We start from the raw sequence: 22,272 nt of genomic DNA, 5'->3' as shown, positions 1-22,272 counted from the left end.
TGAAATTGCTTAATTGTGTTCAAACAAATGTAAGGATTTTTTTTTTTCAAATTTTCTTTGTTGGTAGAGCAAAGGCTAAACCAGTGTTTGGTACGATTGATGTCACGAGGAAATACATCGAAACCCTTCGAAAGTTGATACGTTTTTTCAATAAGACAACTAAACTCTGCGGGGGTCTTGTGACTCCCCTAAACAACTTCATATTAATACAGCCTTTTCGGCCACCTGGCATAGTGAGTGTAAGTCATTCTCCTAGAGAGAGTGAGGAACCAAAAAAAGCTTGAAAATTTTATTTTAGATTGATTCTTTTATTAAAAGTATTTTTCTTACTCTTTTCTCTTTTCATTTTGAGTACTTTTTTTCCTTTTTTTTTTTTTTTTAGTTTCTCCCTTCTTCATTATAGAAGGTGGTGGTTTTTCTGATTACTGGCGTTTGCTTTTCCGGCGAGGACCATGAAGAGCAATAGCAAGTGTATAGAATGAGGGGAGAGGGAGATGATCGCTGCCGGCCACCGTTTCACCGCGAAGGGTGTTTTCCGGTGATGAAGAGGTGGTAAATCGGTCGGAGGTGGTGCTTTTTCTTATTTCTGCCAAATTTTTTTTTTTAAACAATGGTAGGAAATTTGTTCTGGTAAGCATTAATAGGGGTTAAACTGTGTTTTACGGGGAAAAAAGGAAGATAGAAGATGATGAACATAAGTCGCCCGGTGGGAGCTTTTTCCGGCGAGTCTTTCGCTTTCAATTTGAGGATGGGGTGGATCGTGGGGCCTTTTGATTTACGATTATATGAGTATTTTCAGTGATTTGAAGGAGAGGAGATGGTAGAGTACTGGTGGTCAGCCGTGGTGGTTTTTTCCGGTCCACATATTTGTTTGTATAATTTTAGGGAGAAAACATTAAGCTAATTATAGTTGATGATAACATTAATCGTGGCGTTCCACTTAGTTTCCATTCTTGAAGCTAAGTACCCACTCCATTTCTGATCATTAGTTCGTTACGGACAGTGGAGAAGGAGGCATGAATATTTATTTTTAATTTATAAAAGATTGTCCTTTTCTTTTCTTTTTTTGTATTTTTTTATATTTGACACGTGTCCATTAGTGATAGGTGTATGAGTTCACTTTCTTTCTCAAAATTAGGATTGATCACAAAAGGGTGTATTAATACCACTTCGAAGTTGTTCAGGGGGTCACAGGACCCCTGTAAAATTTAGGTGTCTTATTGAAAAAACGCCATTCAACTTTCGGGGGGTTTCGATGTATTTCCTCTTTTTGGTAATCGTATTGTGTTTTGATGATACTTTTAAGTCATAAAGGTTAATAATAATATCTAAATGATACTCCCTCTCAATTTATACGATATTTTTCACTTTTCGAGTGTCAAACAAGAAAATCGTTGATCGCGATTTATTCGTATGCCCTTTAAATATTTTTTAATTGTTAATCATTATGACTTATAGTATTTTTTATGTAGTTTCTAAATATGTAAATTATTTTTTAAAGATTGTACATTATCCATCAAAATAAAGAAGTTTGACTCACGAAATTCGAACTGTGTCATTTAAATTGGGAAAGAGGGAGTAGTTGGAATAAGCAATATTAAGTTAAACCTTAAGATAACTATAAGAAAAATGAGTTTTGGCCATGATTGAGGGAAGACGTTTTTATAACCAAGCACTTAAACATGACTTTAGCCATTTTTGGAAAATAACATAACAGTTAGACAGAAAGACAAACACATTGTCAGCAAGCGGGGATAGCTCAGTTGGGAGAGCGTCAGACTGAAGATCTGAAGGTCACGTGTTCGATCCACGTTCACCGCATTTTATATTTTATGTTTTGAAGTCTGTTTATTCATTCTGTTTTACAGAGAAAAATGTAAGCTTTCTCCCATTTCACATGCTCATGAAATAGGCTTAATTATGTCCACTTTTTGCCACAATCCGGTCGGGGGAGCGACTCTGGGACGAATTTTTAACGTGCTCAGGCCTATTCATATGGTACCTAACGTAATTCTATGATACCCGTCACTCACTATTGAATATGAGGGTGGGCCTTGGGACAGTTTGGATTGGATACAAAAATTTCGGGTTGGTATTTTGATTTTCAGAAATTAAAATTAAAATTTAATGCAAATAAGTTTGAATGGGACCGGTTTCCTTAAGTTTGGTTTCCAATTAACCGGTTTGGCTATTTCAAATTTCAGGTTTTCCGATCTTGAGGCTATAAGTTGGGTTTCTTCTTATAAAAATGAATATTCTATGTTGAATTACCTTGATAATTTCTCATTCCCACCGGCCACCATAACATCCAAATAAAATGTTCATCAACTAATGAAACTATTATAAAATATCCTTATAGTTTTTATGTGATTTAAACATCAATTAATATGCTTCCATAAGGAACCAGTGTCACAACTCTTCAAATGACATAAAAACTATAGTCAATAAGCATCTCAATTTGTCCTATTCATTAGCCTAATAGGTATTTTGACTGATATAGTAGGGTACTGAACTTAGTATATGAAGACTTATATCAATCATTAGGCTAAATATAAGATATAAAAAATTTAAATTTTTCGGATATCTGAAAATTTAAAGTTCCAAATCCAAACTCCTATGCGAAATCAGGAATTTTTAAAATTAAATCCAGTATTCAATCCGTAATCCAAAAATAAAAGTTCAAAACATTTGAATTTCAATTTCACCCGAATTATACCTACCCCTAGCTGTATATGAAGGTTGTCAGGGAGAGTGGTGGCACACTGGGAGCGTTCAACTGAGATTCCAGCTGCATCCCTCTTTTTTCTTTATTTTAGTAGTAAAGCTAAGGAACAATGCTTTGATTTATGTTACAAGTTTAGTCAAGGTCTGATTAGAAGTTCAAATAATGAATGCTTTGGCAACTTAACGCGCTGTTTATTTAACAAATTAATCAGGATTCTATCAAATTATATTAGACTTGATGTGGTTTTCTCTATCAGGATTCTATTAAATTATGTTAGACTTGATGTGATTTCTCTGTCGAAACAATAGGAAATGGGTTAGATAGAACGCAGTTCAAATTGTATTGCCATCTGACATCGTCATCAAAGCACACCGTGTTGAACTCAATCAACAGGAAGCAATCATCGGTGTCTCAACTCTTGTTTCTTTATGATCGAGAAACTTCCGCCGATGGTGTACGATTCAAAACTCACATCCCTCTACCAACTTATCTATATCTATTGAAGAACAAACATAAATTCACTATCTGTTTTATGTCAAGCGTTACGGAGTAACTCCCAACATAACAGTAAAAGTAAGACATGCAGGTAGATCGACTCATCCAGTTATCACTGAAATAGCATCACACAAGAAAAAGCACTTACCATCCATTAGTGCGAAGAGACTCAGAGAATGGCGGAGGCAAATTCGAAACTCACATCCCTATATCATTCTCCACTCTATGGTAAAGTCGAACTCATGACGCGTTCCATTATATATGTCTCAGCTCTTTAGAATCGTTCAAAAACTATCGGCTTGTAACTAAGCAAAATCAATCTTCCCACCTAATTCTACCAAGAGCTATACTCAATACAAGTCCATTCAAGGGTAAATGAAGTATAATTTGGTCCGGCAATTCCTTTCTAGATGTTGGAACAACTTACAAAAACCAGTTACTCGAAACGGGAAATTCTGTATAAATCCATTACGGTACAAGGAAAATAAAGAAAGGTAAATCTAATAACTCTGTCTGTCTTAAAGGAATTCTCAATCAGTTGCAACCCAGATATCAAAATTCTCCTATCCTTCTCTGCGGACAAAGTAGAGCTTACCCATGACATGAAGGACAGCAACAAAAGCAATGAAACCAATGCTCATAACAAGCACAACATTAGGAGAAATCTTGAGTCCTGGTGAATCATCAGTATAGAATTGGAGCATAGTACCACCGGCTCCTCCAGCAGCGGCTCCACCACTAGTTGCCCTCCTACGTCGTAGATTGGCAGCGGCTGCTGCATTAGAACCTCTCTGAGGACCACCTCCACCCAATGCCATTTCTAATCATCATTTTTGAATGTAAAAATCAAACTGGGTATAGCACCACAAGAGGATCTTTGAACACAAATTAGCACTGCAAGTGCTCGAGCGCAGTGAACAAACAAAAGACAATACAATCAAATAATAATGTAAATCACATTACTAACGAGAACTAGTGACAATAAATGAACTCATGCATTTTAAAGTTCTTCTTTTATATGTTAGAAAGTATAAAGCTGCCATCGCCCTTTGGATATGCTGCAACTAGCATTCCTTTTTTTTTTTTTTTTTTCCCTCCGAGTTCCTTTTCTCTTTCATATCTGTTACTTACCACATATTAGAATATATTAATCTGTAACTTTACCCATCAATAACTGAAAATCATAAATTAATGAACTAGAAGCTATCTATTTGTCCAAAATTTACTATCTAGTTCCACAATTACGGTCATTACTGTATACCACCTTAGATCAATCTAACTAAATCTTAGATATTTGGTACCACTTCTATAAAGCTTACTACATACCTATAATTTTCAAATTAGGGAAGGAGAAGGTAGAAGATTACGATGGATTACTCGGATATTATCCACAATAGTAGACTCCAATCCAATAAACGATTAAGTGGGTATTGGTTCTACATTGAAACCAAATACATTCCTACAAGAGTTTCAGTAACAAAGTTCTGAGCCATCTCCTTTGCTAATGGTTAAAAGGGAATTCAGTATTTCTGTCCCCAAATGGGTATTTCCCAGTACACCTGGTATAGGAGGTCTCTTCAGATTAACTATGATCATACTGATCACAATTTCATCTACAATGGTTAATGAAATGGACATGCTTTTCCTAGAAAGATTACAGTTTCTGTTATACTTTATAAAAGGCCCCAAGGAGATGTTGTAACGTGGGGTTCAGAGACAGGACTTCTTCGCTCCAAGAAAACAATGGGTTCTGTTACGAACTAAGGCTCAAGTCTAAGCTAATTTTAGTATCAAAGTAGGTACCCAAAAACAAATCAGGACTCATATCCATATACAAATGGCTTTTCTAAACACATAACCTAGCGCTTCTACACCATATGTCACATCCCCTTTTTTCCCCGTTCTAAGTAAGAAAAGGTTTTTCCAATTTAAAGTGACTATTTATTTATTCAGAGTAGCCACTTGAAATTGAGTTTTGGTGTTCCAAGTCGCCTTATTAAATCCCTAATCAAAAGAAATTTTGTTGACCGGGGAAGGTGTTCGGCACCCCGTGGTTTTAGCCTAAGTTGCGCGGACTCTCCATTTTTGGTGCCCTTCCCGTCTCGATACGGGGGGATACGGGAGCGGGATATGGTCAAGCAACTTCGGATACTTTGACTGGAGTCCATCGACAAATTTGGGGAAAAATTGAGATTTTGATTTCTCAAAATTAAAGATTAAACGGATTTAAGATAAGGGAAATGGCATGCCTTCAATATTATAGTACTTTTGTTTCATTTTTTCTGCTTTGTGTTTCAGAGAAGCCAAAAATTCAAGGTCGTGTTTCTGAGTTCGGATGGTAAACAATAGCAACGATATAGATAGAGAGTTGCTGGAAGGCCTTGAATGGCTTTATTTTTCTCTTTTGAAGGAAGAACGAAGACGTGATCTATTTTTTATAATTTTGAATTTTCTTAGCCGAATCCCGGCACCCGTATTGCCGAATCCATACAACTTAGGTTTTAGCACAATTGCTTTATTCTTGGCTTAAACTAACTTTTAGGTTACATTACGAGTGCTTAGTTCCCATCTTCTTTGATATTGTTTTAAACTCGTCCAAAATTGTCTCTATTTTATTAATGTGTGGTGTACTAGTAGAAAGACTTTCTAGCCTTTACCATCAATTTTTATCTTGAGGCATTTATGGATCGTTTACAATGCTAACTCAAGTTGATTCCGTACACTTACTCGATCATTCATCAATTGGTTCCTCTCTGCATCAAAAGCGAATTCTTTCTTTATCAAACTTTGCTTGTTGTCAAGCATGTGATGCCATGAATTGGGCTCTCTCATCTTCAAATCAGGCTTTCTCCCCTTCAAAGTGGTCTCTCTTCTCATCAAATTCCCTTTGATGCTGACCTATGGCTTCTGTGACAATCCTCATATAAAGTCTGAATGGTGGAGCGATATTCCCTCTCAGCCTTTTTTCGGGCTAACCTAACTCTAGCCGGACAAATCTCCTCTGACGCTCATAATTTAGAAGAGGCAGAGTGGACTGATAATTTCCTTCAACCTCGACCCCAGCTTGCTTGATTCTGACCTTTCTCTACTTCTCGATTGACTCTGAAGCCATATTAAATATGCGGTTTACCTCACCTCTTTCACGATCCTCCACCATGTTGTGGAAACTTGAGAGTATGCATCTGCCTACCCCAGCATCCCTCTCAGGAATTCTGACATCTTTAAGGTTTGGGGCAGATGTACACTCTCGAATTCACGACATGGTGGAGGGCCGTGGCGAGTGCGGTGAGCCCCATATGTTGCTATGGTTTCTGTTAACCCCCCCCCCAACAACCCGAGTCATGCCAGAAAATCGGTAAAGGGGGCAGTAGACTGAGAAGTAGAGACTAAGGTCAGAATCAAGCAAGCTCGGCTCGAGGTTGAAGAAAATTATTAGCCCCACTCTGCAGGTTCTAAACTAAGATCTAAAGCGTGTCAGAGGAGATTTGGCCTAACAGGAGGCTAGAATTAGGTTAGCCCAAAAAAAAGTTGAGAGGGAACATCACTCCACCATTCAGACATTATATGAGAATTAAGGCATTGTTACAAAAGCCGTGGATCGGCAGCAGAGGGAATTTGATGAGAAGAGAGACCACTTTGATAGCTTTCACTTTGATAGGGAGAAAGCTTGATTTGAAGATGAGAGAGCCAAGTTCTTGGCATTACAGGCTCGACAACAAGCAGAGTTTTATAAAAAAGAATTCAGTTTGATGTAGAGAGGGACCAATTGATGAATGATCGGGCAAAGGTTCGAAATCAGCTTGAATTAGCATTGAGAATGATGCATAAATCCCTCAAAAGGCGTGAGATACAAATCAAATTTGTAGTAAAGACTGAAAAGCACTGTTACCAATACACCACACATTAATAAAATAGCGACAGTTTTGAACAAGTTTAAAAAAAAATCAAAGAAGGTGGGAAATAAGCATCCTTAAGCTCATAGGCATAATGTATCCTAGGAAATTAATTTAAGCCAAGCATAAGTCGATAAAGAGACCGTGCTAAAACCATAGGACTCGGGGGTGCCAAACACCTGCCCCGGTCAACAGAATTCTAGGTGTTTTTGCAGACCAAAAATAAAGAACCAAATTTCTTTTGATTAGAGATTCAATTAGGTGACTTGGAACACCAAAACTCAATTCCAAGTAACGACTCTAAATAAATAAATATCTATGTTCAAAAGTCACTTCAATTGAGCCCTTCTCCATCTACAAATATCATACAATTGCAGAATAAACACATAATACTGCAAATCGATAAGCAAAGATCGGAAAATACGGTTACAAAAAAATGAGAAAACCGGCTTCACATAGCATCAAATCAGAATATATCTTAAAACCCTAACCGATCCAAAATTATCAATTCAACATTTCAGATCTCAATACATGCAGATGTGATTTAATGTCAATTAAAATTAAAATTAAAATTAAACTCAATTTTGTTCCAATTATATAAAAAGTAGCTCTATCCACGCACAGATAAGCAGATATAGATTAAAAAAAAAAAAAGGAAAAAAGAAGAAGGTAAATTTGCATGGCAAAAACACAAATTGAATCGTTGAATAGAACAATTGATCAATGAAGGAAAAAGAAATAGAAGATTAAAGAAACTTACTTTAGAATATTTTTGAGATAATTAGGAAAAGAGGCACTTAGATCTTAGTCTCTGATATTTATTTATAAGAATTGGTGATGGAAGGAATTTGTATTTTTGTAGAGAGAGATGAAAATGAAAAGAAAACTTTGCCTCTGTCTCCTTTTTATGTTAAGAGGAAAGTAGCCACGGAGGCTTTGCCAATCATCTTTTGACACGTAATCCCATCACTGGTATTTTGGGCTTGCTAGGTTGTACAGAAGATATAACGGACTTTTGCTTTCTACAGACGTCCATTAAAATAACAGCGGTTAAATATATAATTTTTGTATATTAATGTGTGTGGGTGTATATATACACACACACATATCTTATGGAGTATATAACTAGTGTATAATTTTTTTCTATATATGACTAACAGTTGTAATTAATTTTACCGAACGGTCAAATGTATAACTTTTCCTTAACCGAAAGACATACCTAGCTTTTTTTTTAATTAGTATTATTTGTTTAACTCATTCACCAAATTTTCACCTTCAGTGGTGTATGACATTGACCCCTACCTTATTTATTAGTAATACACAAAGAAAAAGTATATGGTAGGGGTACTTCATACACCACTGGAGGTGAATCCACAAAAAAAAAGTACATTAACTTTTTTAATTAATATTATTTGTTTAACTCATTCACCAGATTTTCACCTCCAGTGGTTTATGACATTGACCCCTACCTTATTTATTAGTAATACACAGTACAAAAAACATGTATAATATTAATCTCTGAGAACTATAAAAACGTTTGTGCATTACTCAATGATAGTCTAGATAAAAAAAACCTCTAGTCCATTTTGTAAGCAGCTAATCAAGCTGACACTACAACAACAACCTTCAAGTCTTGTGATCAAACTCTTGCATCAAATCCTGAAGAAACAAAACAATAATATTACTCGTCTATACATAAGGGAGATCTATATTGTGATTTGGGCCTATATAGAAAAGAACGGTGATGAAATTATTACCTAAAAATGATACTTCTGTTTCAATTTTTTAGTGTAGCATCTCATCAGTGCAAACAATATTGAGAAAGACGTATACATGTTTGCTCATTCGCTAATCAATGGTCCACCGCTACCTTCATCGTCTCCAGTGCAATTGTTAAGATTAGCATATCTATGCATTTGTTCAAAGGCGGGATATAATGTCACACCCCAACTTTTGATAGGGCATGATGGGCACCCGACCATTACTTAGGGCCGAGCGAACCCGCTGATCCTCGCGATACTCCTAATCTTACGGGACTTTTAAATCATGAAATGAACACATAATGTAAGCTCAAGAAAAAAATTGCTTTTCGTCCTTCCCAAATCAAGCAAAATCAGAATCATGTAAATCAGTGAACATAACGCATAATGATACCGGCTTACGAGCCGCTACAAGACCCGACATCTATATACGTGACTGCGTCACACAAAGTCTCTAACATAACTCAAGATGCCATAAATATAGATACTCGACTCCAAGAAAGACTCGGGAGGAAATGGAGCTCGCCAATCCAAATTCGGAACATCTTCTACTAATATCCTCACTATGCCCGTATACACTTGCGTGGCATGAAACGCGCCCCCGAAGAAAGGGGTCGAAGACGAAATATGTCTTGAGTATGCAAGCATGAAATACGAAAAACAAGGTCATAAATCAAGTAAGGAGTACGTAAAGTGAGAATAATAACCATAATACCAAAATGCTTACTCTTGAAATACCAATCATGCATATTAATATCATATCCAACCACATTATGGGACTTAGTGACACAATCAGACAATCATTCTGCACATGTGTATACATATAACGTGTCTCGGCCCTCTGGTGAGGGGCTCGGTAAATAAGAGCATATCACCATCATACATATACATATAACGTGTCCCGGCCCTCTAGTGAGGGACTCGGTGAATAACGTGTCCCGGCCTGCCGGTGAGGGACTCGGTGGATATGTGTCCCGGCCCAGCGAGGGACTCGGTGGAGGAGATCTGTCTCCATCATGTGTACATCATACTCGGCCCGTCACACCGGCGGGTGCGCTATCATCACATCATCATATATAACGTGTCCCGACCTACTAACGAGAGACTCGGTGAATAATACGGTAGGCGTGCACGAAAACATGTCTGGCCGGGACTCAGTGAAAGATGTAACAACCATACGCACGAGCAGAGTAGTAAGTAACCACATACACATAAATCATCCTTGCGACTCAATAGATAAGTAGACAATCAACGCTCGAGTATCAGGATCATAGTCACACTCACTACTCTTTGAACATCATTACGAACTATGTCAAATACGTCTCGGGATCATAAACACGTATCAAACCAATCGCCCGCCTATGAAAGTTGCGGACATTATTCGTTATAGAATCCTTGCGAACATATCAAAGCAATCCGAGCCCGTTTATGAAAGTTAGGGACATCATACATTATAGAACACTTTTTGGAAGGATTTCTTTATGCATCATTTACTATCCAAACATACAAAAGACTCAAGGGCAGTAGCTCGACTATATTAAGAATGCGAATATCAAGAAGTGAATAAGAATCGTAGACATGCTCGGATCGTAGGAATAGAGTTACCCCAAGGCTCGTATCGTATCATACTTACATCTAAGACATGCCAAAAGAAAGAAAGGGTAAGCTTTACATACCTGTTCCACCTCTTATTGGTTACGCTTATTCGTCCAAGATCGCAAGTCTACATTTAAGAGGATATACACAATCATTAGACTCATTATTACATGCTTGTCTTAGTCCTTCAAGTAAATTCATTTATAGTACTTTGAAATTTGAGCTGACACATCCCCCTTGTTTATATGCCTAGCCCGAAATTCCAATTCAATAACCAACAACATCAACAACAATACCAATAGTAATAACATCATTTCCAACACAACATATGCCATAAAACACCACACACTTGTTTTCCCATTTTCTCAACCAACCAACTTGCGATACGACTAATTAATATCTTTATTTAGTAAAGAAATAAATTAATACCAACAACATCGATAACAACATCTTCAATATCCTACAAAATAAATACATATATTTTTATCCAAATTTCTCTTCAAGCCTAAATTCATAATCCAACAACACCAACAAACGAATTTATCACACTATTCCCTCCGTTCTAATCCGTTAAAACTACCGAATAAACTTGTTAACGATGAAAAAGGAACCTTAATCTTACCTCAAGTGTGCAGCCACCACGTCCACCCTCTTCTTCTTGGTTGATTTTTAGCTCGGAATTGAAGGCAACGCGACGTACGACACTTTTCTCTTCATAGAAGCCGGGTTCGGGGCTCAAATTTTGGTCAAAATTGATTTTTTCTCTCTAGGCTCTCCTCTCTCTTTTTCTCCAGAATTTTATGGGTGTTTTGTTATGAAAAATGAGGAGAAAAGGCTGAAATTGTACTTAAAAAGGTGTGGGTAATGGGCCTGACCCGGTTGGGCTCGGGTTGGGCTTTATTGCCCACCGACCTTCGCCTTAAAACGTTCATATCTCCTTATCCCGATGTCGCCCAGTGGAACCCACGACCTATGGTTGGAAAAGCTATTTCAATTATCTACAACTTTAATTCTGGGAGTTTTCCCCAAATTCCAAACTCATAATACCGTTTGGCCCCTCGAAATCGAGATCACCGGAAACGTTTTCTTAAATCGTCCTTTTGGAGGGCTTACACTCATTTTTGGCTTATGGGTCCTTCTTAGGACTTGCTGTTTCACATGTACTACCCATATATCTCTTCATATGTCCTTTATAAAATCCCGACATGTGGGCCCCACCTTAACTTATGGTTACGAGGGCTATCATCGGGTAACTTGTTAAGCGATTACTCCATACGATCTCCAATGTCATATGTACACTCTTATACGCAGATAATATAATCTTCATCCCTAATTCTTGTATAACTCTGCTCTCCCTTGAGCTCGTACTAAGCCATCGACAGTCTTGGTAACGCAAACTTTCCGGGGTGTAACATATAACCCCTTGTTAATATTTCATCTAAACATTTGGTAGTCTCATTGGTAAGATAAAATAGAAAATGAGTTAGTTAGACTAATTTAATATGTATAACCATATTATTTGTAATAAATAATCAATACAGACCATGAAATTGATTTGGAACCTTCTGTGTAGGCATGTAAATATTTTTTGACCAACCGTCATTTTTTTTTATTTTTTATTTTATCTCCCTTTATCTAGTAAATAACCCCCATTTATGTCCTAATTGAGTAACATTTCCTCATTCATAAATGTGGATATACAATTTATATTATATATCCATTCATCTGGGTATAATGGATTTGAAAAACTTTTAGGTATTATTCTATATCTAAATACAAAGATAAATAACAATTACTAATCAACCTCTCCAAAATGTTGTATCATGAATACCTGAAACACAAAATCAAGAAAAAGAGTGCAAGGAACATGTTAATAACAGAGTTGTTGAACATCATAAATTTAAAAATTAGCAGAATAAACCTCTAATATTTGATGCTAGCTTGTGAAACAATTTCTCAATCACTGAATTTGATAAAATCACTAAAGTTTAATATTGTCACCAAATTTGTACAACCTGCATCGTTTGAAATTACAAACTTACCTTAAACACCAAATACCAATTCGGACAACATAGTTCATATATGAAATTCTTAATAATATTCTAATTATGGGTATCAAGAACAAAAAAACTAAAAAAAAAAGTTCGAAAGAAACAACATTACTAGTAAATTCAAAGTATCCGATATCCTGCAAGCGAAAAAGAAATAAATAACAACTATTAGTAATAGTCTAATAAAGAAATCAAACAAAATAAAATAAAATTAAAAAGCATAAACTTACAACATTTTTGCACGAGCTATTGATGTGAACTGAAGTGGGAGAAATCATAAGTTGGCTGAGATATTTATAGAGATTGGAAGGAGTAATTTTTGAAATTTATTACAAATATAAAAGATCTTATTACAAATATAGCATTGTGGTATTACCATGTATAATTGCAATCACGCTTTTAATGTTTTAATCAAAACGGAAGTTCCCAGTAATTAAGGGATCACGTTGCCATATTCACAGGATAAATAATGTAAACAATTCTTTTACTTTTTTCTCTTCCATAATCAAACATTGCTGAAGCTAGTAATCAGTTTTCTTTCTTTTCTTGCTTTATTCCTTTTTGCTAGCACAAATTAATCTCATAATATTATATCTTACCATTTAAAGGAGTATTCTTGACTATAAATTAGATCCAAAAATATCAATTAATTATATTTCTCCAACCAAATCCATCGGATTAGGTGAGTACACTATTATGTCAATCATGATTTTTTTGAAAACTAACTATTTTCAACCATTTTCAATTCTGAATTCAATGTTTTCTTCTTTCACTTTGAAACTATATCACATTTACCTTAGCAATACGTGTGCAGTCCAATACTTCATTTTTTTTTTTAATTCTATCATGTAATATTATATCTTACCATTTAAAGGAGTATTCTTGACTATAAATTAGATTCAAGAATATCAATTAATTATATTTCTCCAATCAAATCAACCAAATAATTAGGTGAGTACATTTAATAATGTCAATTAGTTTCTTTTAATACTCATTTAATAATGTCAATTAATTTCTTTTAAAATTAAAGCAAATAGAATTTGTTGCCAAGTGGCTTGTTCATATTACGCCACTTGGCTTAATATCAAGCTAGACTACCCTCCTTTTAATATAATATAGATATAGATTATTATTATTATTATTATTATTATTATTATTATTATTATTATTATTATTATTATTATTATTATTATTATTATTATCCTAGTACTCCTTATATGATAACATAAATTGAAAATGTTCTAATTTCCTTATATGAAAAAGTATTGTTCCGCATATTCTTTGTCATATAATATTATTTCTTATATGGTAATTTTTTAATTGCAAATATTCTAAAGTCCATATAAGGAATAATATTATATGAATATTTTTTAAATTATATGACTTGATTCTTCATATGGTAATATTTAGAGTGTAATTAATAATCTCTTTTAAAGTTTAATGCAAATAGAATTTTGTTGCTAAATGGCTTGTTCATATTACGCCACTTGACTTAATATTAAGATAGAGTACCCTCCTTTATATATATATATATATATATATATATATATATATATATATAGATGTGTGTGTGTGTGTGTATATATACACATCTTATGGAGTATATAACTAGTGTATAATTTTTTGTATTTATGACTAGCGGTTGTAATTAATTTTACCGAACGGTCAAATGTATAACTTTTCCTTAATCGAAAGACATACCTAACTTTTTTTTAATTAGTATTATTTGTTTAACTCGTTCACCAGATTTTCACCTTCAGTGGTGTATGACATTGACCCCTACCTTATTTATTAGTAATACACAAAGAAAAAGTACAAGTAAGGGATTTCTAAACCTTCCATTTAAGGTTGTAACCTTTTCTTTTCTCTCTCTCTCTTTCTTTTTGAATTTCTATTAATGTTATGAATAGTATCCTATGTTTTTTAAAAAAAAAAAAGAAACTAAATAGTATCATATGTGGCAGTGTTAAAGATGATCTAAGTGGAGTTAGATTCACATTATAATCACAAAAGAAATTGCAAATATTTTAACTCTTCCAAATTCAGTAAAATAAAGATACTCCTTTCTCGTCCAAATCTCCCCGGTTTGTATTTTCTCTCATCTAAATTCTTGTTCTTTATCATAAATCTCAAATTCGATCGCACCAAACTAAGCCCAGAAAAGGTGTTAAACGCCCAGAAAAAAATGATGAAGAGAGGATACCACAAAAACGAAGTCAAGAAAAAAAAAAGGTTAAATTTCACATAATGTAAACTTTGTAAAGAAGTCAATGTCCTTAATTTAGCATCAGTTGTTAACCCATCCCCTTTTACCTCCCCCCCCCCCCCAAATCCCAAATAAAGAGACTAAGAGTTAATGCAAAGGTTGAATCTCATACCTCCATTCACTATTCTGGAAGCGGAGAGAAAGTAATGCACGTCTCCGATGATGAGAACAACAATAAAGAAAGCAATTCAAGGCTTCCATTTTGAGAACTGTGATAATGAAGACAGTGAAATTCAAGCCTTCAATCCTAAGAATTGTAATATCGAAGAGAATGAAATTCAAACCTCCGATAAGAATAGTGTAAATGGAGAGAAATCAAATAAAGTATCCGATGATATGAAAACGAAGGTGAGAGCCACTGGCGGAAAATCAAAAAAATAGATTTTGGCGGGACAGAGAAAAATTTAAAACGCACGGTTGCAAAAAAAAAAAAACCATTAAAGTATGTTAGGGTTGATTTGTGTTGATTAATCAATTAGATGGTTGTGCCCGTGCGATGCACGGTCTTATGCCCAACAGTATTATTTATGTTATTTGCATATTTGCAAGATTAATAAAAAAAAAGTTCCAACAATATATATTCATACTTGTTTCAAATGATAAATAGGATCACTGAAAAATGAAGCACTATGGTCAACTTGATTTAATGTTTTACAACATATTAAAACTTCATCGTTTTTCTCATACATTGAGGGACAAAGTTCTACGGGATATTAGACATTATGATGTGTTGTTTGCAACTATCCTAAATTTCGATGGCCATTTCGAACCTCCTGGACTATTTTTTTTTTCAAGCTCTGAGAGATCATTATTCACCTTGCCTGGCTGGAGACACTAATTCTAACAATTACATGTATGACATTGGCATATTTTTGCAAAATTCAAAAAGAAACAAATTCTTAACATCCCCGTCTTGCCGTCTCATGGATTGGATGTTCCTCTGTCCATTGAAAATTAAATGAGACGGCAAGACAGGGGTGTTAAGAATTTTATTCAATGAGACAGAAAGAACAACATGGATTGAATGTTTGACAAAAAGCTTAATATTTATAAATATAATGTGATAACATAATTGTTACACCCCGTATTTTCTTGATAGAATGTGTCATAAGTGAATCAATATGAGCCGGAGAGGTTAAGGACCTTTACAAAGATAATGATGGGTTAAAACAAGTGTTAAGAAAGTATCGTGAGGGTTGGAGGTTAAACGAATCAAGGATGTTATAACCCGCACTTTCGGGGTAAAACTAGGAGTGCTTAATATTCTAAGGAGGTCGTGTTTTAAGTTATTTGAATCGTATAATATTCATATGTCAAGTTTTGAAGTCAAGCCAGCGAAAGCTATCGCAAGTTACGTTCATAATTTTATTTAAATTTGGGTCTAATGTCACAGAGCTTTTCTCCCAATATACTTAAAGTTACGGGGTGATTCACCCACTAAATTGAAGATCTACAATTCTAGTTTCAACGCATTAAACAGTTCGTTGATACAACGTCAGACTAGGGAGATATTCGTGTTTTTGCGAGACGGCACAGGAAGCCCCTTTGGGACCCACTTGAGGAGGTGGAAGGTTCCTTTTTGTATAAAATCGGTGGAGCTTCACTTTAACGTTATTTTTCATCTCTCCCTCATCCCATACACACAAAAATACTCTTTCAACGTTTTTATATCACCCCAAAGTAAAATCAAGGAGAATTAACGTGAATCTAACGTCGGGGATCTCGTGGTGCTTGTGAGATTGTTATTCTTCTTCTTGTGCTTTGATTTGGAGAATTCTTCAAAGTGAAGTAACCTGAGATTTGGAGTTGTTCTTGTGGTTTAAGGTAAGAATATGTCCCTTCTACATGTATTTGAGCTTGAAGAAGTCATAGCTAGCTTGTACGGTTGAAAAACGGTGAAATAAAAATCGGAAATCGTAGTTTTGTTGTTGTTTCTTGTTGAGTTGTTTTGAGGTTGTTCTTATGGTATTTTATGGCTGGAAATTGATGGGATTACATGAGTATGTTTTTGTTGTTGACCTGTATTTGAAAGAAAAAAGGGTTTGAAGGTATAGCTTTATTAGTCGTAAATCGAGCTTGCCGCTCGTTGTATCATTGCTTTTTATGTGAAACGGGCTCGAGTATCCAAAGAAATTGAAGATGAGTTCTTCAACCCCACATGAACACAAGAAACAATTAAAGAAAGCAATAAAGATAATAAGATTAAGATAATTGTTAGGATAAATACACACCTAAGTAATTAATTACCTAGACATATAAAAATGCAACCAATAATCTTAAATCTATGATATGAAGAAAGAAAGGATATTTCTAGAATTGAAATGTAATCAATTAACCCAAAGAAACAATTAATAGAATCTAAGAACTAATTAAATTAACATTCAAATAAGAGATATAATCCAAAGGAAGAAGGGAGTGAACTCATACATGAATTACCTACTTGTAGTAATTCAAGAGAGGTTCAAGAGGAGGTATGGGACAATTTCCCAACTCTCAAAAGAGAAATCTACACTCATAATCCAACATAATCTATCCTCCAAAAGAAAGACATAATAGCCTATTTGTACTAAGGTTTATTAAGCAAAAATACTAAAACACCACTTATCTTATGGGCCTTCAATTTAAGACTAAAAATATGGGTCTTCTTTCTTCTGTTGGGCTTCTAAAAGTCTTGGGCTTTGTTTTCCATTCTTTAAATATCCATCCACATAAGAATTTTATGGATCTTGAAGTTCGAGATGAGGCCTCCGATTTTATGATGTCCACCTCGTATCCCATCATTCCCTAATTCTTTAAAGAAATTTGTCCTCAAATTTAAACCTTGAAACATAAGAAAAGGAGAATGCATCAACTTAAGATCACCATGGGCATAACCAAGCCTCAAAAGTAACCACACAATCAATGTGTACAGATTTATGATAAACCCAATCATCCAAGAACTCAACAAAGACAAGTTTGCCACACAAATCAATGATTAAAGAGATCAAAGGACAAGAATTAGCATGAAAACCACTAAGACCTATTCCAAAATTACACACAAAGTGGGCCTCGTTATAAGAGTTTTCAAATAAATTAACTCTCCTAGCTTTATCAAGCCCAAGCATAAGCCATGTATACAAACCATTCTTGACTTTATGAAACTTAGAAACATCATTGGATAGGATACCCCCAAATAAAAGCTCAAGGTTTCCATTTTTCTTGTAAACCTTCTTTTGTTGATCTTTCACAAATAAATCAATAAAGTTAGAATTGTTAGGCTCACAACATCCATTCCAAATATCAAATAAAGCATTCTTATCCCTTTCCGTAGAAGCATTAGCATAATCAATGAAGAATGTTATTTTCAAATTAAAAATTGAGTACGTAAAGAAATTGACACTAATGGTAGCATCAATCACTTTAACTTCCTTTTTGTACAAGTATTTATGAACTTTAAGAAACTCTCCAAAATCTTTCTTTTCACTATCACACTCTCCAACATCCTCAATTTCAACTCCACATAAAGGATTATCATACACTTTGAAGTCATGAGAAGAAGTCATATCATTATAATACAAAATATTATAGTCAAAACTCCAATCACTATTAACATCACCTATATCATCAAATGAAGTAAAAGTAGTTATAAATGAATCATGACTTTCTTCATCCCATAAAGGAGGACCATCACATGAGTCAACATTAAACTCATCCTCAGTAGTCAAAGACTCACAATCAAATTGATTCACACAATGATCTTCAATAAAGACGCAATCTTTATGGTCAAACACATTAGCAACACATGGCTCTCCAAATTCATCAATGTTAACATCACTAGTTTCCAACTTACTATTAAGTTCACAAGAATAATCAACTTGATCTCCACAACTCAATTCAACTAATAGATGCTCACAACAAATTATAAAATCATCATCACAAGCTAAAGAATCATTATGCTAAAAAATGCTATGACCAACTTCTAAACTCAAACTTCCATCAAAGTCATTCGAAGTACTTAGAGTAGACAGTTTAGTCATTTTACCTTGAAACTTTTCAAATAATTTCTTTACCATGATCTTGCTCAATTAAGCCCATAGATTCTCTTGAAAAAGTACCTTGTTCTTCCACGTTCTCCAAAGATGAATTTTCTCCTTTTGATTGCTCCTTCAAGTGCTCCTCTCCAAGAGTTCCTTGACAAGACAAACGAATTAGAGAAAGTAGAAAAGTTAGTAATATTAGAATAAGGAAGATCCTTACTCTCAATAATTTGTTTTCCCTCTTTCTTTTCTCTTTCATCCTCACTTTTTCTTGTAGTATTTTTCAATGATGACCTCAAATTCACTTGCTCTTTCAACACTTCATTTGGCTCCAATGGTTAAAGTTTGATCATGTTTTCTTCCATCCTCAATGTCTAATGATTCTTCCTCCCATTATGCACAACATACCTATCATACATCCAAAGTCTCCTAAGAATAATATGACAAGCATGTAATTGCACCACACCACAAGTTACTTCATCTTTATAGTCTCCAATCATGAAAGGAATTTTCACCATTCTATTCATTTTAAGTTCACCACATTCATTCAACCATTCCAACCTAGATGGCCTAGGATGATTAAAAGTCTTTAACTTTAATTTCTTCACCAAGGTAGCACTGACCAAGATATCACAACTAGCACCATTCACTACTAAAGTGCACATCCTATCCAAAATAAGACATCTAGTGTAGAAAATGTTATACCTTTGTGTACATTCTTCTTCATTTAAACAAGTAAATAAGGATCTCCTTACTAGAAAATCTTCATTCACAAGCACAACTTCATCGTTTGCATTTTCACTAAAGAAGCACTACTTTCAACAACTTCATCAAAGACACAATTTTTAGACCCCACAACATTTTCAACACAAGTATCACTTTTATCACAAGTAGACAATTCAACACTTTTCTCAAGAGGTGACACAATTTCACCTGTAGAAGTAGGAGTAAGCTCCTTTAAAGAACATGATTTTCATTCAAATTCTTTAAACAATTTCTAGCTTGCAAAGATTTATCACAAGTCACACTTGTTGACACCTAATTTTCACCTCATAAGACGCGTATTTTAATTTTTAAATTTCCCCCCCCCCCCCCCCCCCCCCCCCCCCCCCTTTAGTCAAAGACGGAGCAAGGATGCACCCTTAAAAATTAAAATTTTAAAAGTCCCGAGGAAATTGCAAAAATTGACATTTAATTATTATTTTATGAAAATTGACAATTACAAGAAATTACGAGTTATTTACTTTCACAAATATGTTTTGAAATAAAGATAAATATCTCGCTCCGTCTAAATCGAAAAAATTATTAATTAAAACGACGTATGAATTACGGCTCATTTTTTATCGCATTTTTCACATTTTTAAATATTGCTCGGAACTATGTCAATATTAGGCTCGTTTTAAAGCTCGTGTCTTAACTTTATGAGTTTAATTTTTATTTAGCCAAAATAATTATTACGTTTAGCAATATAGGCCTTTATATTATTAGTCAATATTTAATTAAATAAGGGGGGGGGGGGGGGGTTCATTTAAATGTTTTAAGAATAAGAGGGGTATTGTTTTAAAAAACAAGAGGGGGGGGGGGGGGGAGTTTATTAAAATAAACTTCCCATCCCCCATTTTCATTTCCCCTCCCCAACCCTTTCACCTCTTTGAGAGGCGATTTCAGGCAAGTCTAGGGTTCCGCATTTGGCGGCTGTTCCACGGTGATTCACGATCATTTTTGGCTGGATTTGAGAGGGCTTTCATGCCCAGTCACGAGTTTTCGTGATTCCCAGGTATAATTTCATTCGAATTTTATTTTTTAGGCCTGAATTGAGTAATTTTTGGGATGTTACTTGGGTTCTCTCAAGTATATGGTTGCCATGGGCGGGGCCTAGAGCCCTTAGCCAACTTGTGCACCATATGCACTCAATGAGAGAACCTAGGGAAATTTCGTAGAAGGTTCTTCGGTTGAGTACTAATGTTGGGGATTTTATCTTGTTTGTACGATTTTGGTACTATTATACCATTGGAATGTGATAAATTTGTTATTTGATGATGAGGCGTACCATCCTAGTATTTTCTGTTTTTTTTTTTTTTTGTATTTTTTGGGTACAATTAGTAGGCATTTTAGTTATCTTATGTGATTATTGTGAGATTTTATTTGGATAAGGTAGGTATTGGTACAATTTGCTGAAATTCGTTTCGTCCTTTACTAAATTTGAATTTGTTTAGGATAGGGTTTTGGAATTGGGGGGAAATTCGGTAAAATGACCTAAAATCTTTCCATTTCTATCCCTAGCATCATTTTGTGCTATAAATAGAAGAGTTTATTGTCATTTTAGGGGAGCTTTTTTTCTGAAAATTTTCTAAGAATTGAAAAGGGTTCTAAACTCTCATTACTAAAATCCTATTAAGATGTCAAGTATACTATTGATATACTACTGAAATTACTACAATATATCAATACTATACATATATTATCCACAAATATACTACAATATATTAGAAAAATTCAAAAACAAAGGCTGCTTTTAAAGGATCTTGGGTGTTGGCGTTGAAGTTGTGATCCAATTTCTCCCATTTGATCTTTTGGTTGCCCAATAAAAAGTTATTATCCTATTCTAGTGCCATTTTTCCTGTTTCAACTTATTTGATGTATTATCTTGCCTATGTTTGATGTTAAAGCTATTTCAAGTTTGCTATTTGAAGAACCTAGTGTTATACATATTTTAAGATTATTCATGTTGATAGAAACCCTGTTTGGCTACTGTTTCTTTAAAGCTTTAAGGCTGTTATGATATAATGAACGTATAATGAATTTTAAAATAGAGCCTTAAGCATTTCTTATTAGGTTTAAGACTAAAAAATAAAGATTTAAGAGAAGTATGTTGGTTTCTTTCTTTTTTTCCTATTAGCTTATTGTTTCATTGAAGTTTTAAGGCTGCTGTGAGGGGCCTTAAGTGTTAATTAGTAGGTTTAATGTAAAAATGAAGTAGGTATTAGTTTGGTTTTTGGTTTACTGTTTCATTTGTGGTTTTAAGGGTCGGTGTCATCTTGTCATTTTGGAACTATTTGGGCATTTGTTATGTAATTCTTGTACACCTATAGTCTTGTTTTGTTTGCATTAAGTCCATTTCAAGTTTGTTGATTGGTTCTAGACCACTTGACTTGATTTACAGGTAGTTATCTTTGATTATCATCTAAAAACTATGTGAAATCTTGAAGACCAGCTTGTGTCCTCATGTTTTATTGATAATAGTTGGGACTTAGTCTAAAAAACATCTTAAAAGGACCCTAGAAAATGGTAAATGATCTTTTGAATGAGAACTGGCCCTGAAAATGACTTCGAAACCTCCCTAAATTTCCTATCTTGCACCTAAAATGATTGATAATGTAGTAAGAAAAGGATTCTGCATAATCTAGTGACTGTTTTGCTTATTTTTTGTGCATTTGTATTTTTAATCTGGCTGGACATCTAAAAAATGT

The 22,272-nt window shown here is 34.5% G+C and overlaps 1 protein-coding gene and 1 non-coding gene across 2 annotated transcripts; one reads left to right on the top strand and one right to left on the bottom strand.

Moving 5' to 3' along the window:
• The first annotated feature begins 1,748 nt into the window (after nucleotides 1-1,748).
• Nucleotides 1,749-1,821, top strand: TRNAF-GAA (transfer RNA phenylalanine (anticodon GAA)). Its single transcript has one exon. It is a non-coding gene; the product is annotated as a tRNA-Phe (tRNA).
• Nucleotides 1,822-3,606: 1,785 nt separating this feature from the next.
• On the bottom strand, nucleotides 3,607-8,014 carry LOC132045447 (protein transport protein Sec61 subunit beta-like). Its single transcript, XM_059436027.1, has 2 exons — nucleotides 7,874-8,014; nucleotides 3,607-4,040 (listed from the first exon to the last, which is right to left on the bottom strand). The coding sequence occupies exon 2, from the start codon at nucleotides 4,036-4,038 to the stop codon at nucleotides 3,784-3,786; it is 255 nt and encodes an 84-aa protein (XP_059292010.1). The 5' UTR covers nucleotides 4,039-4,040; nucleotides 7,874-8,014; the 3' UTR covers nucleotides 3,607-3,783.
• Between the last annotated feature and the right edge of the window lie 14,258 nt (nucleotides 8,015-22,272).

Source organism: Lycium ferocissimum, unplaced genomic scaffold, assembly GCF_029784015.1.
Source record: "Lycium ferocissimum isolate CSIRO_LF1 unplaced genomic scaffold, AGI_CSIRO_Lferr_CH_V1 ctg67, whole genome shotgun sequence".
NCBI classification, from domain to species: Eukaryota; Viridiplantae; Streptophyta; class Magnoliopsida; order Solanales; family Solanaceae; genus Lycium; species Lycium ferocissimum.
Note: the sequence above shows the minus strand (reverse complement) of the source record. Positions and strands in the feature narration are given on the sequence as shown.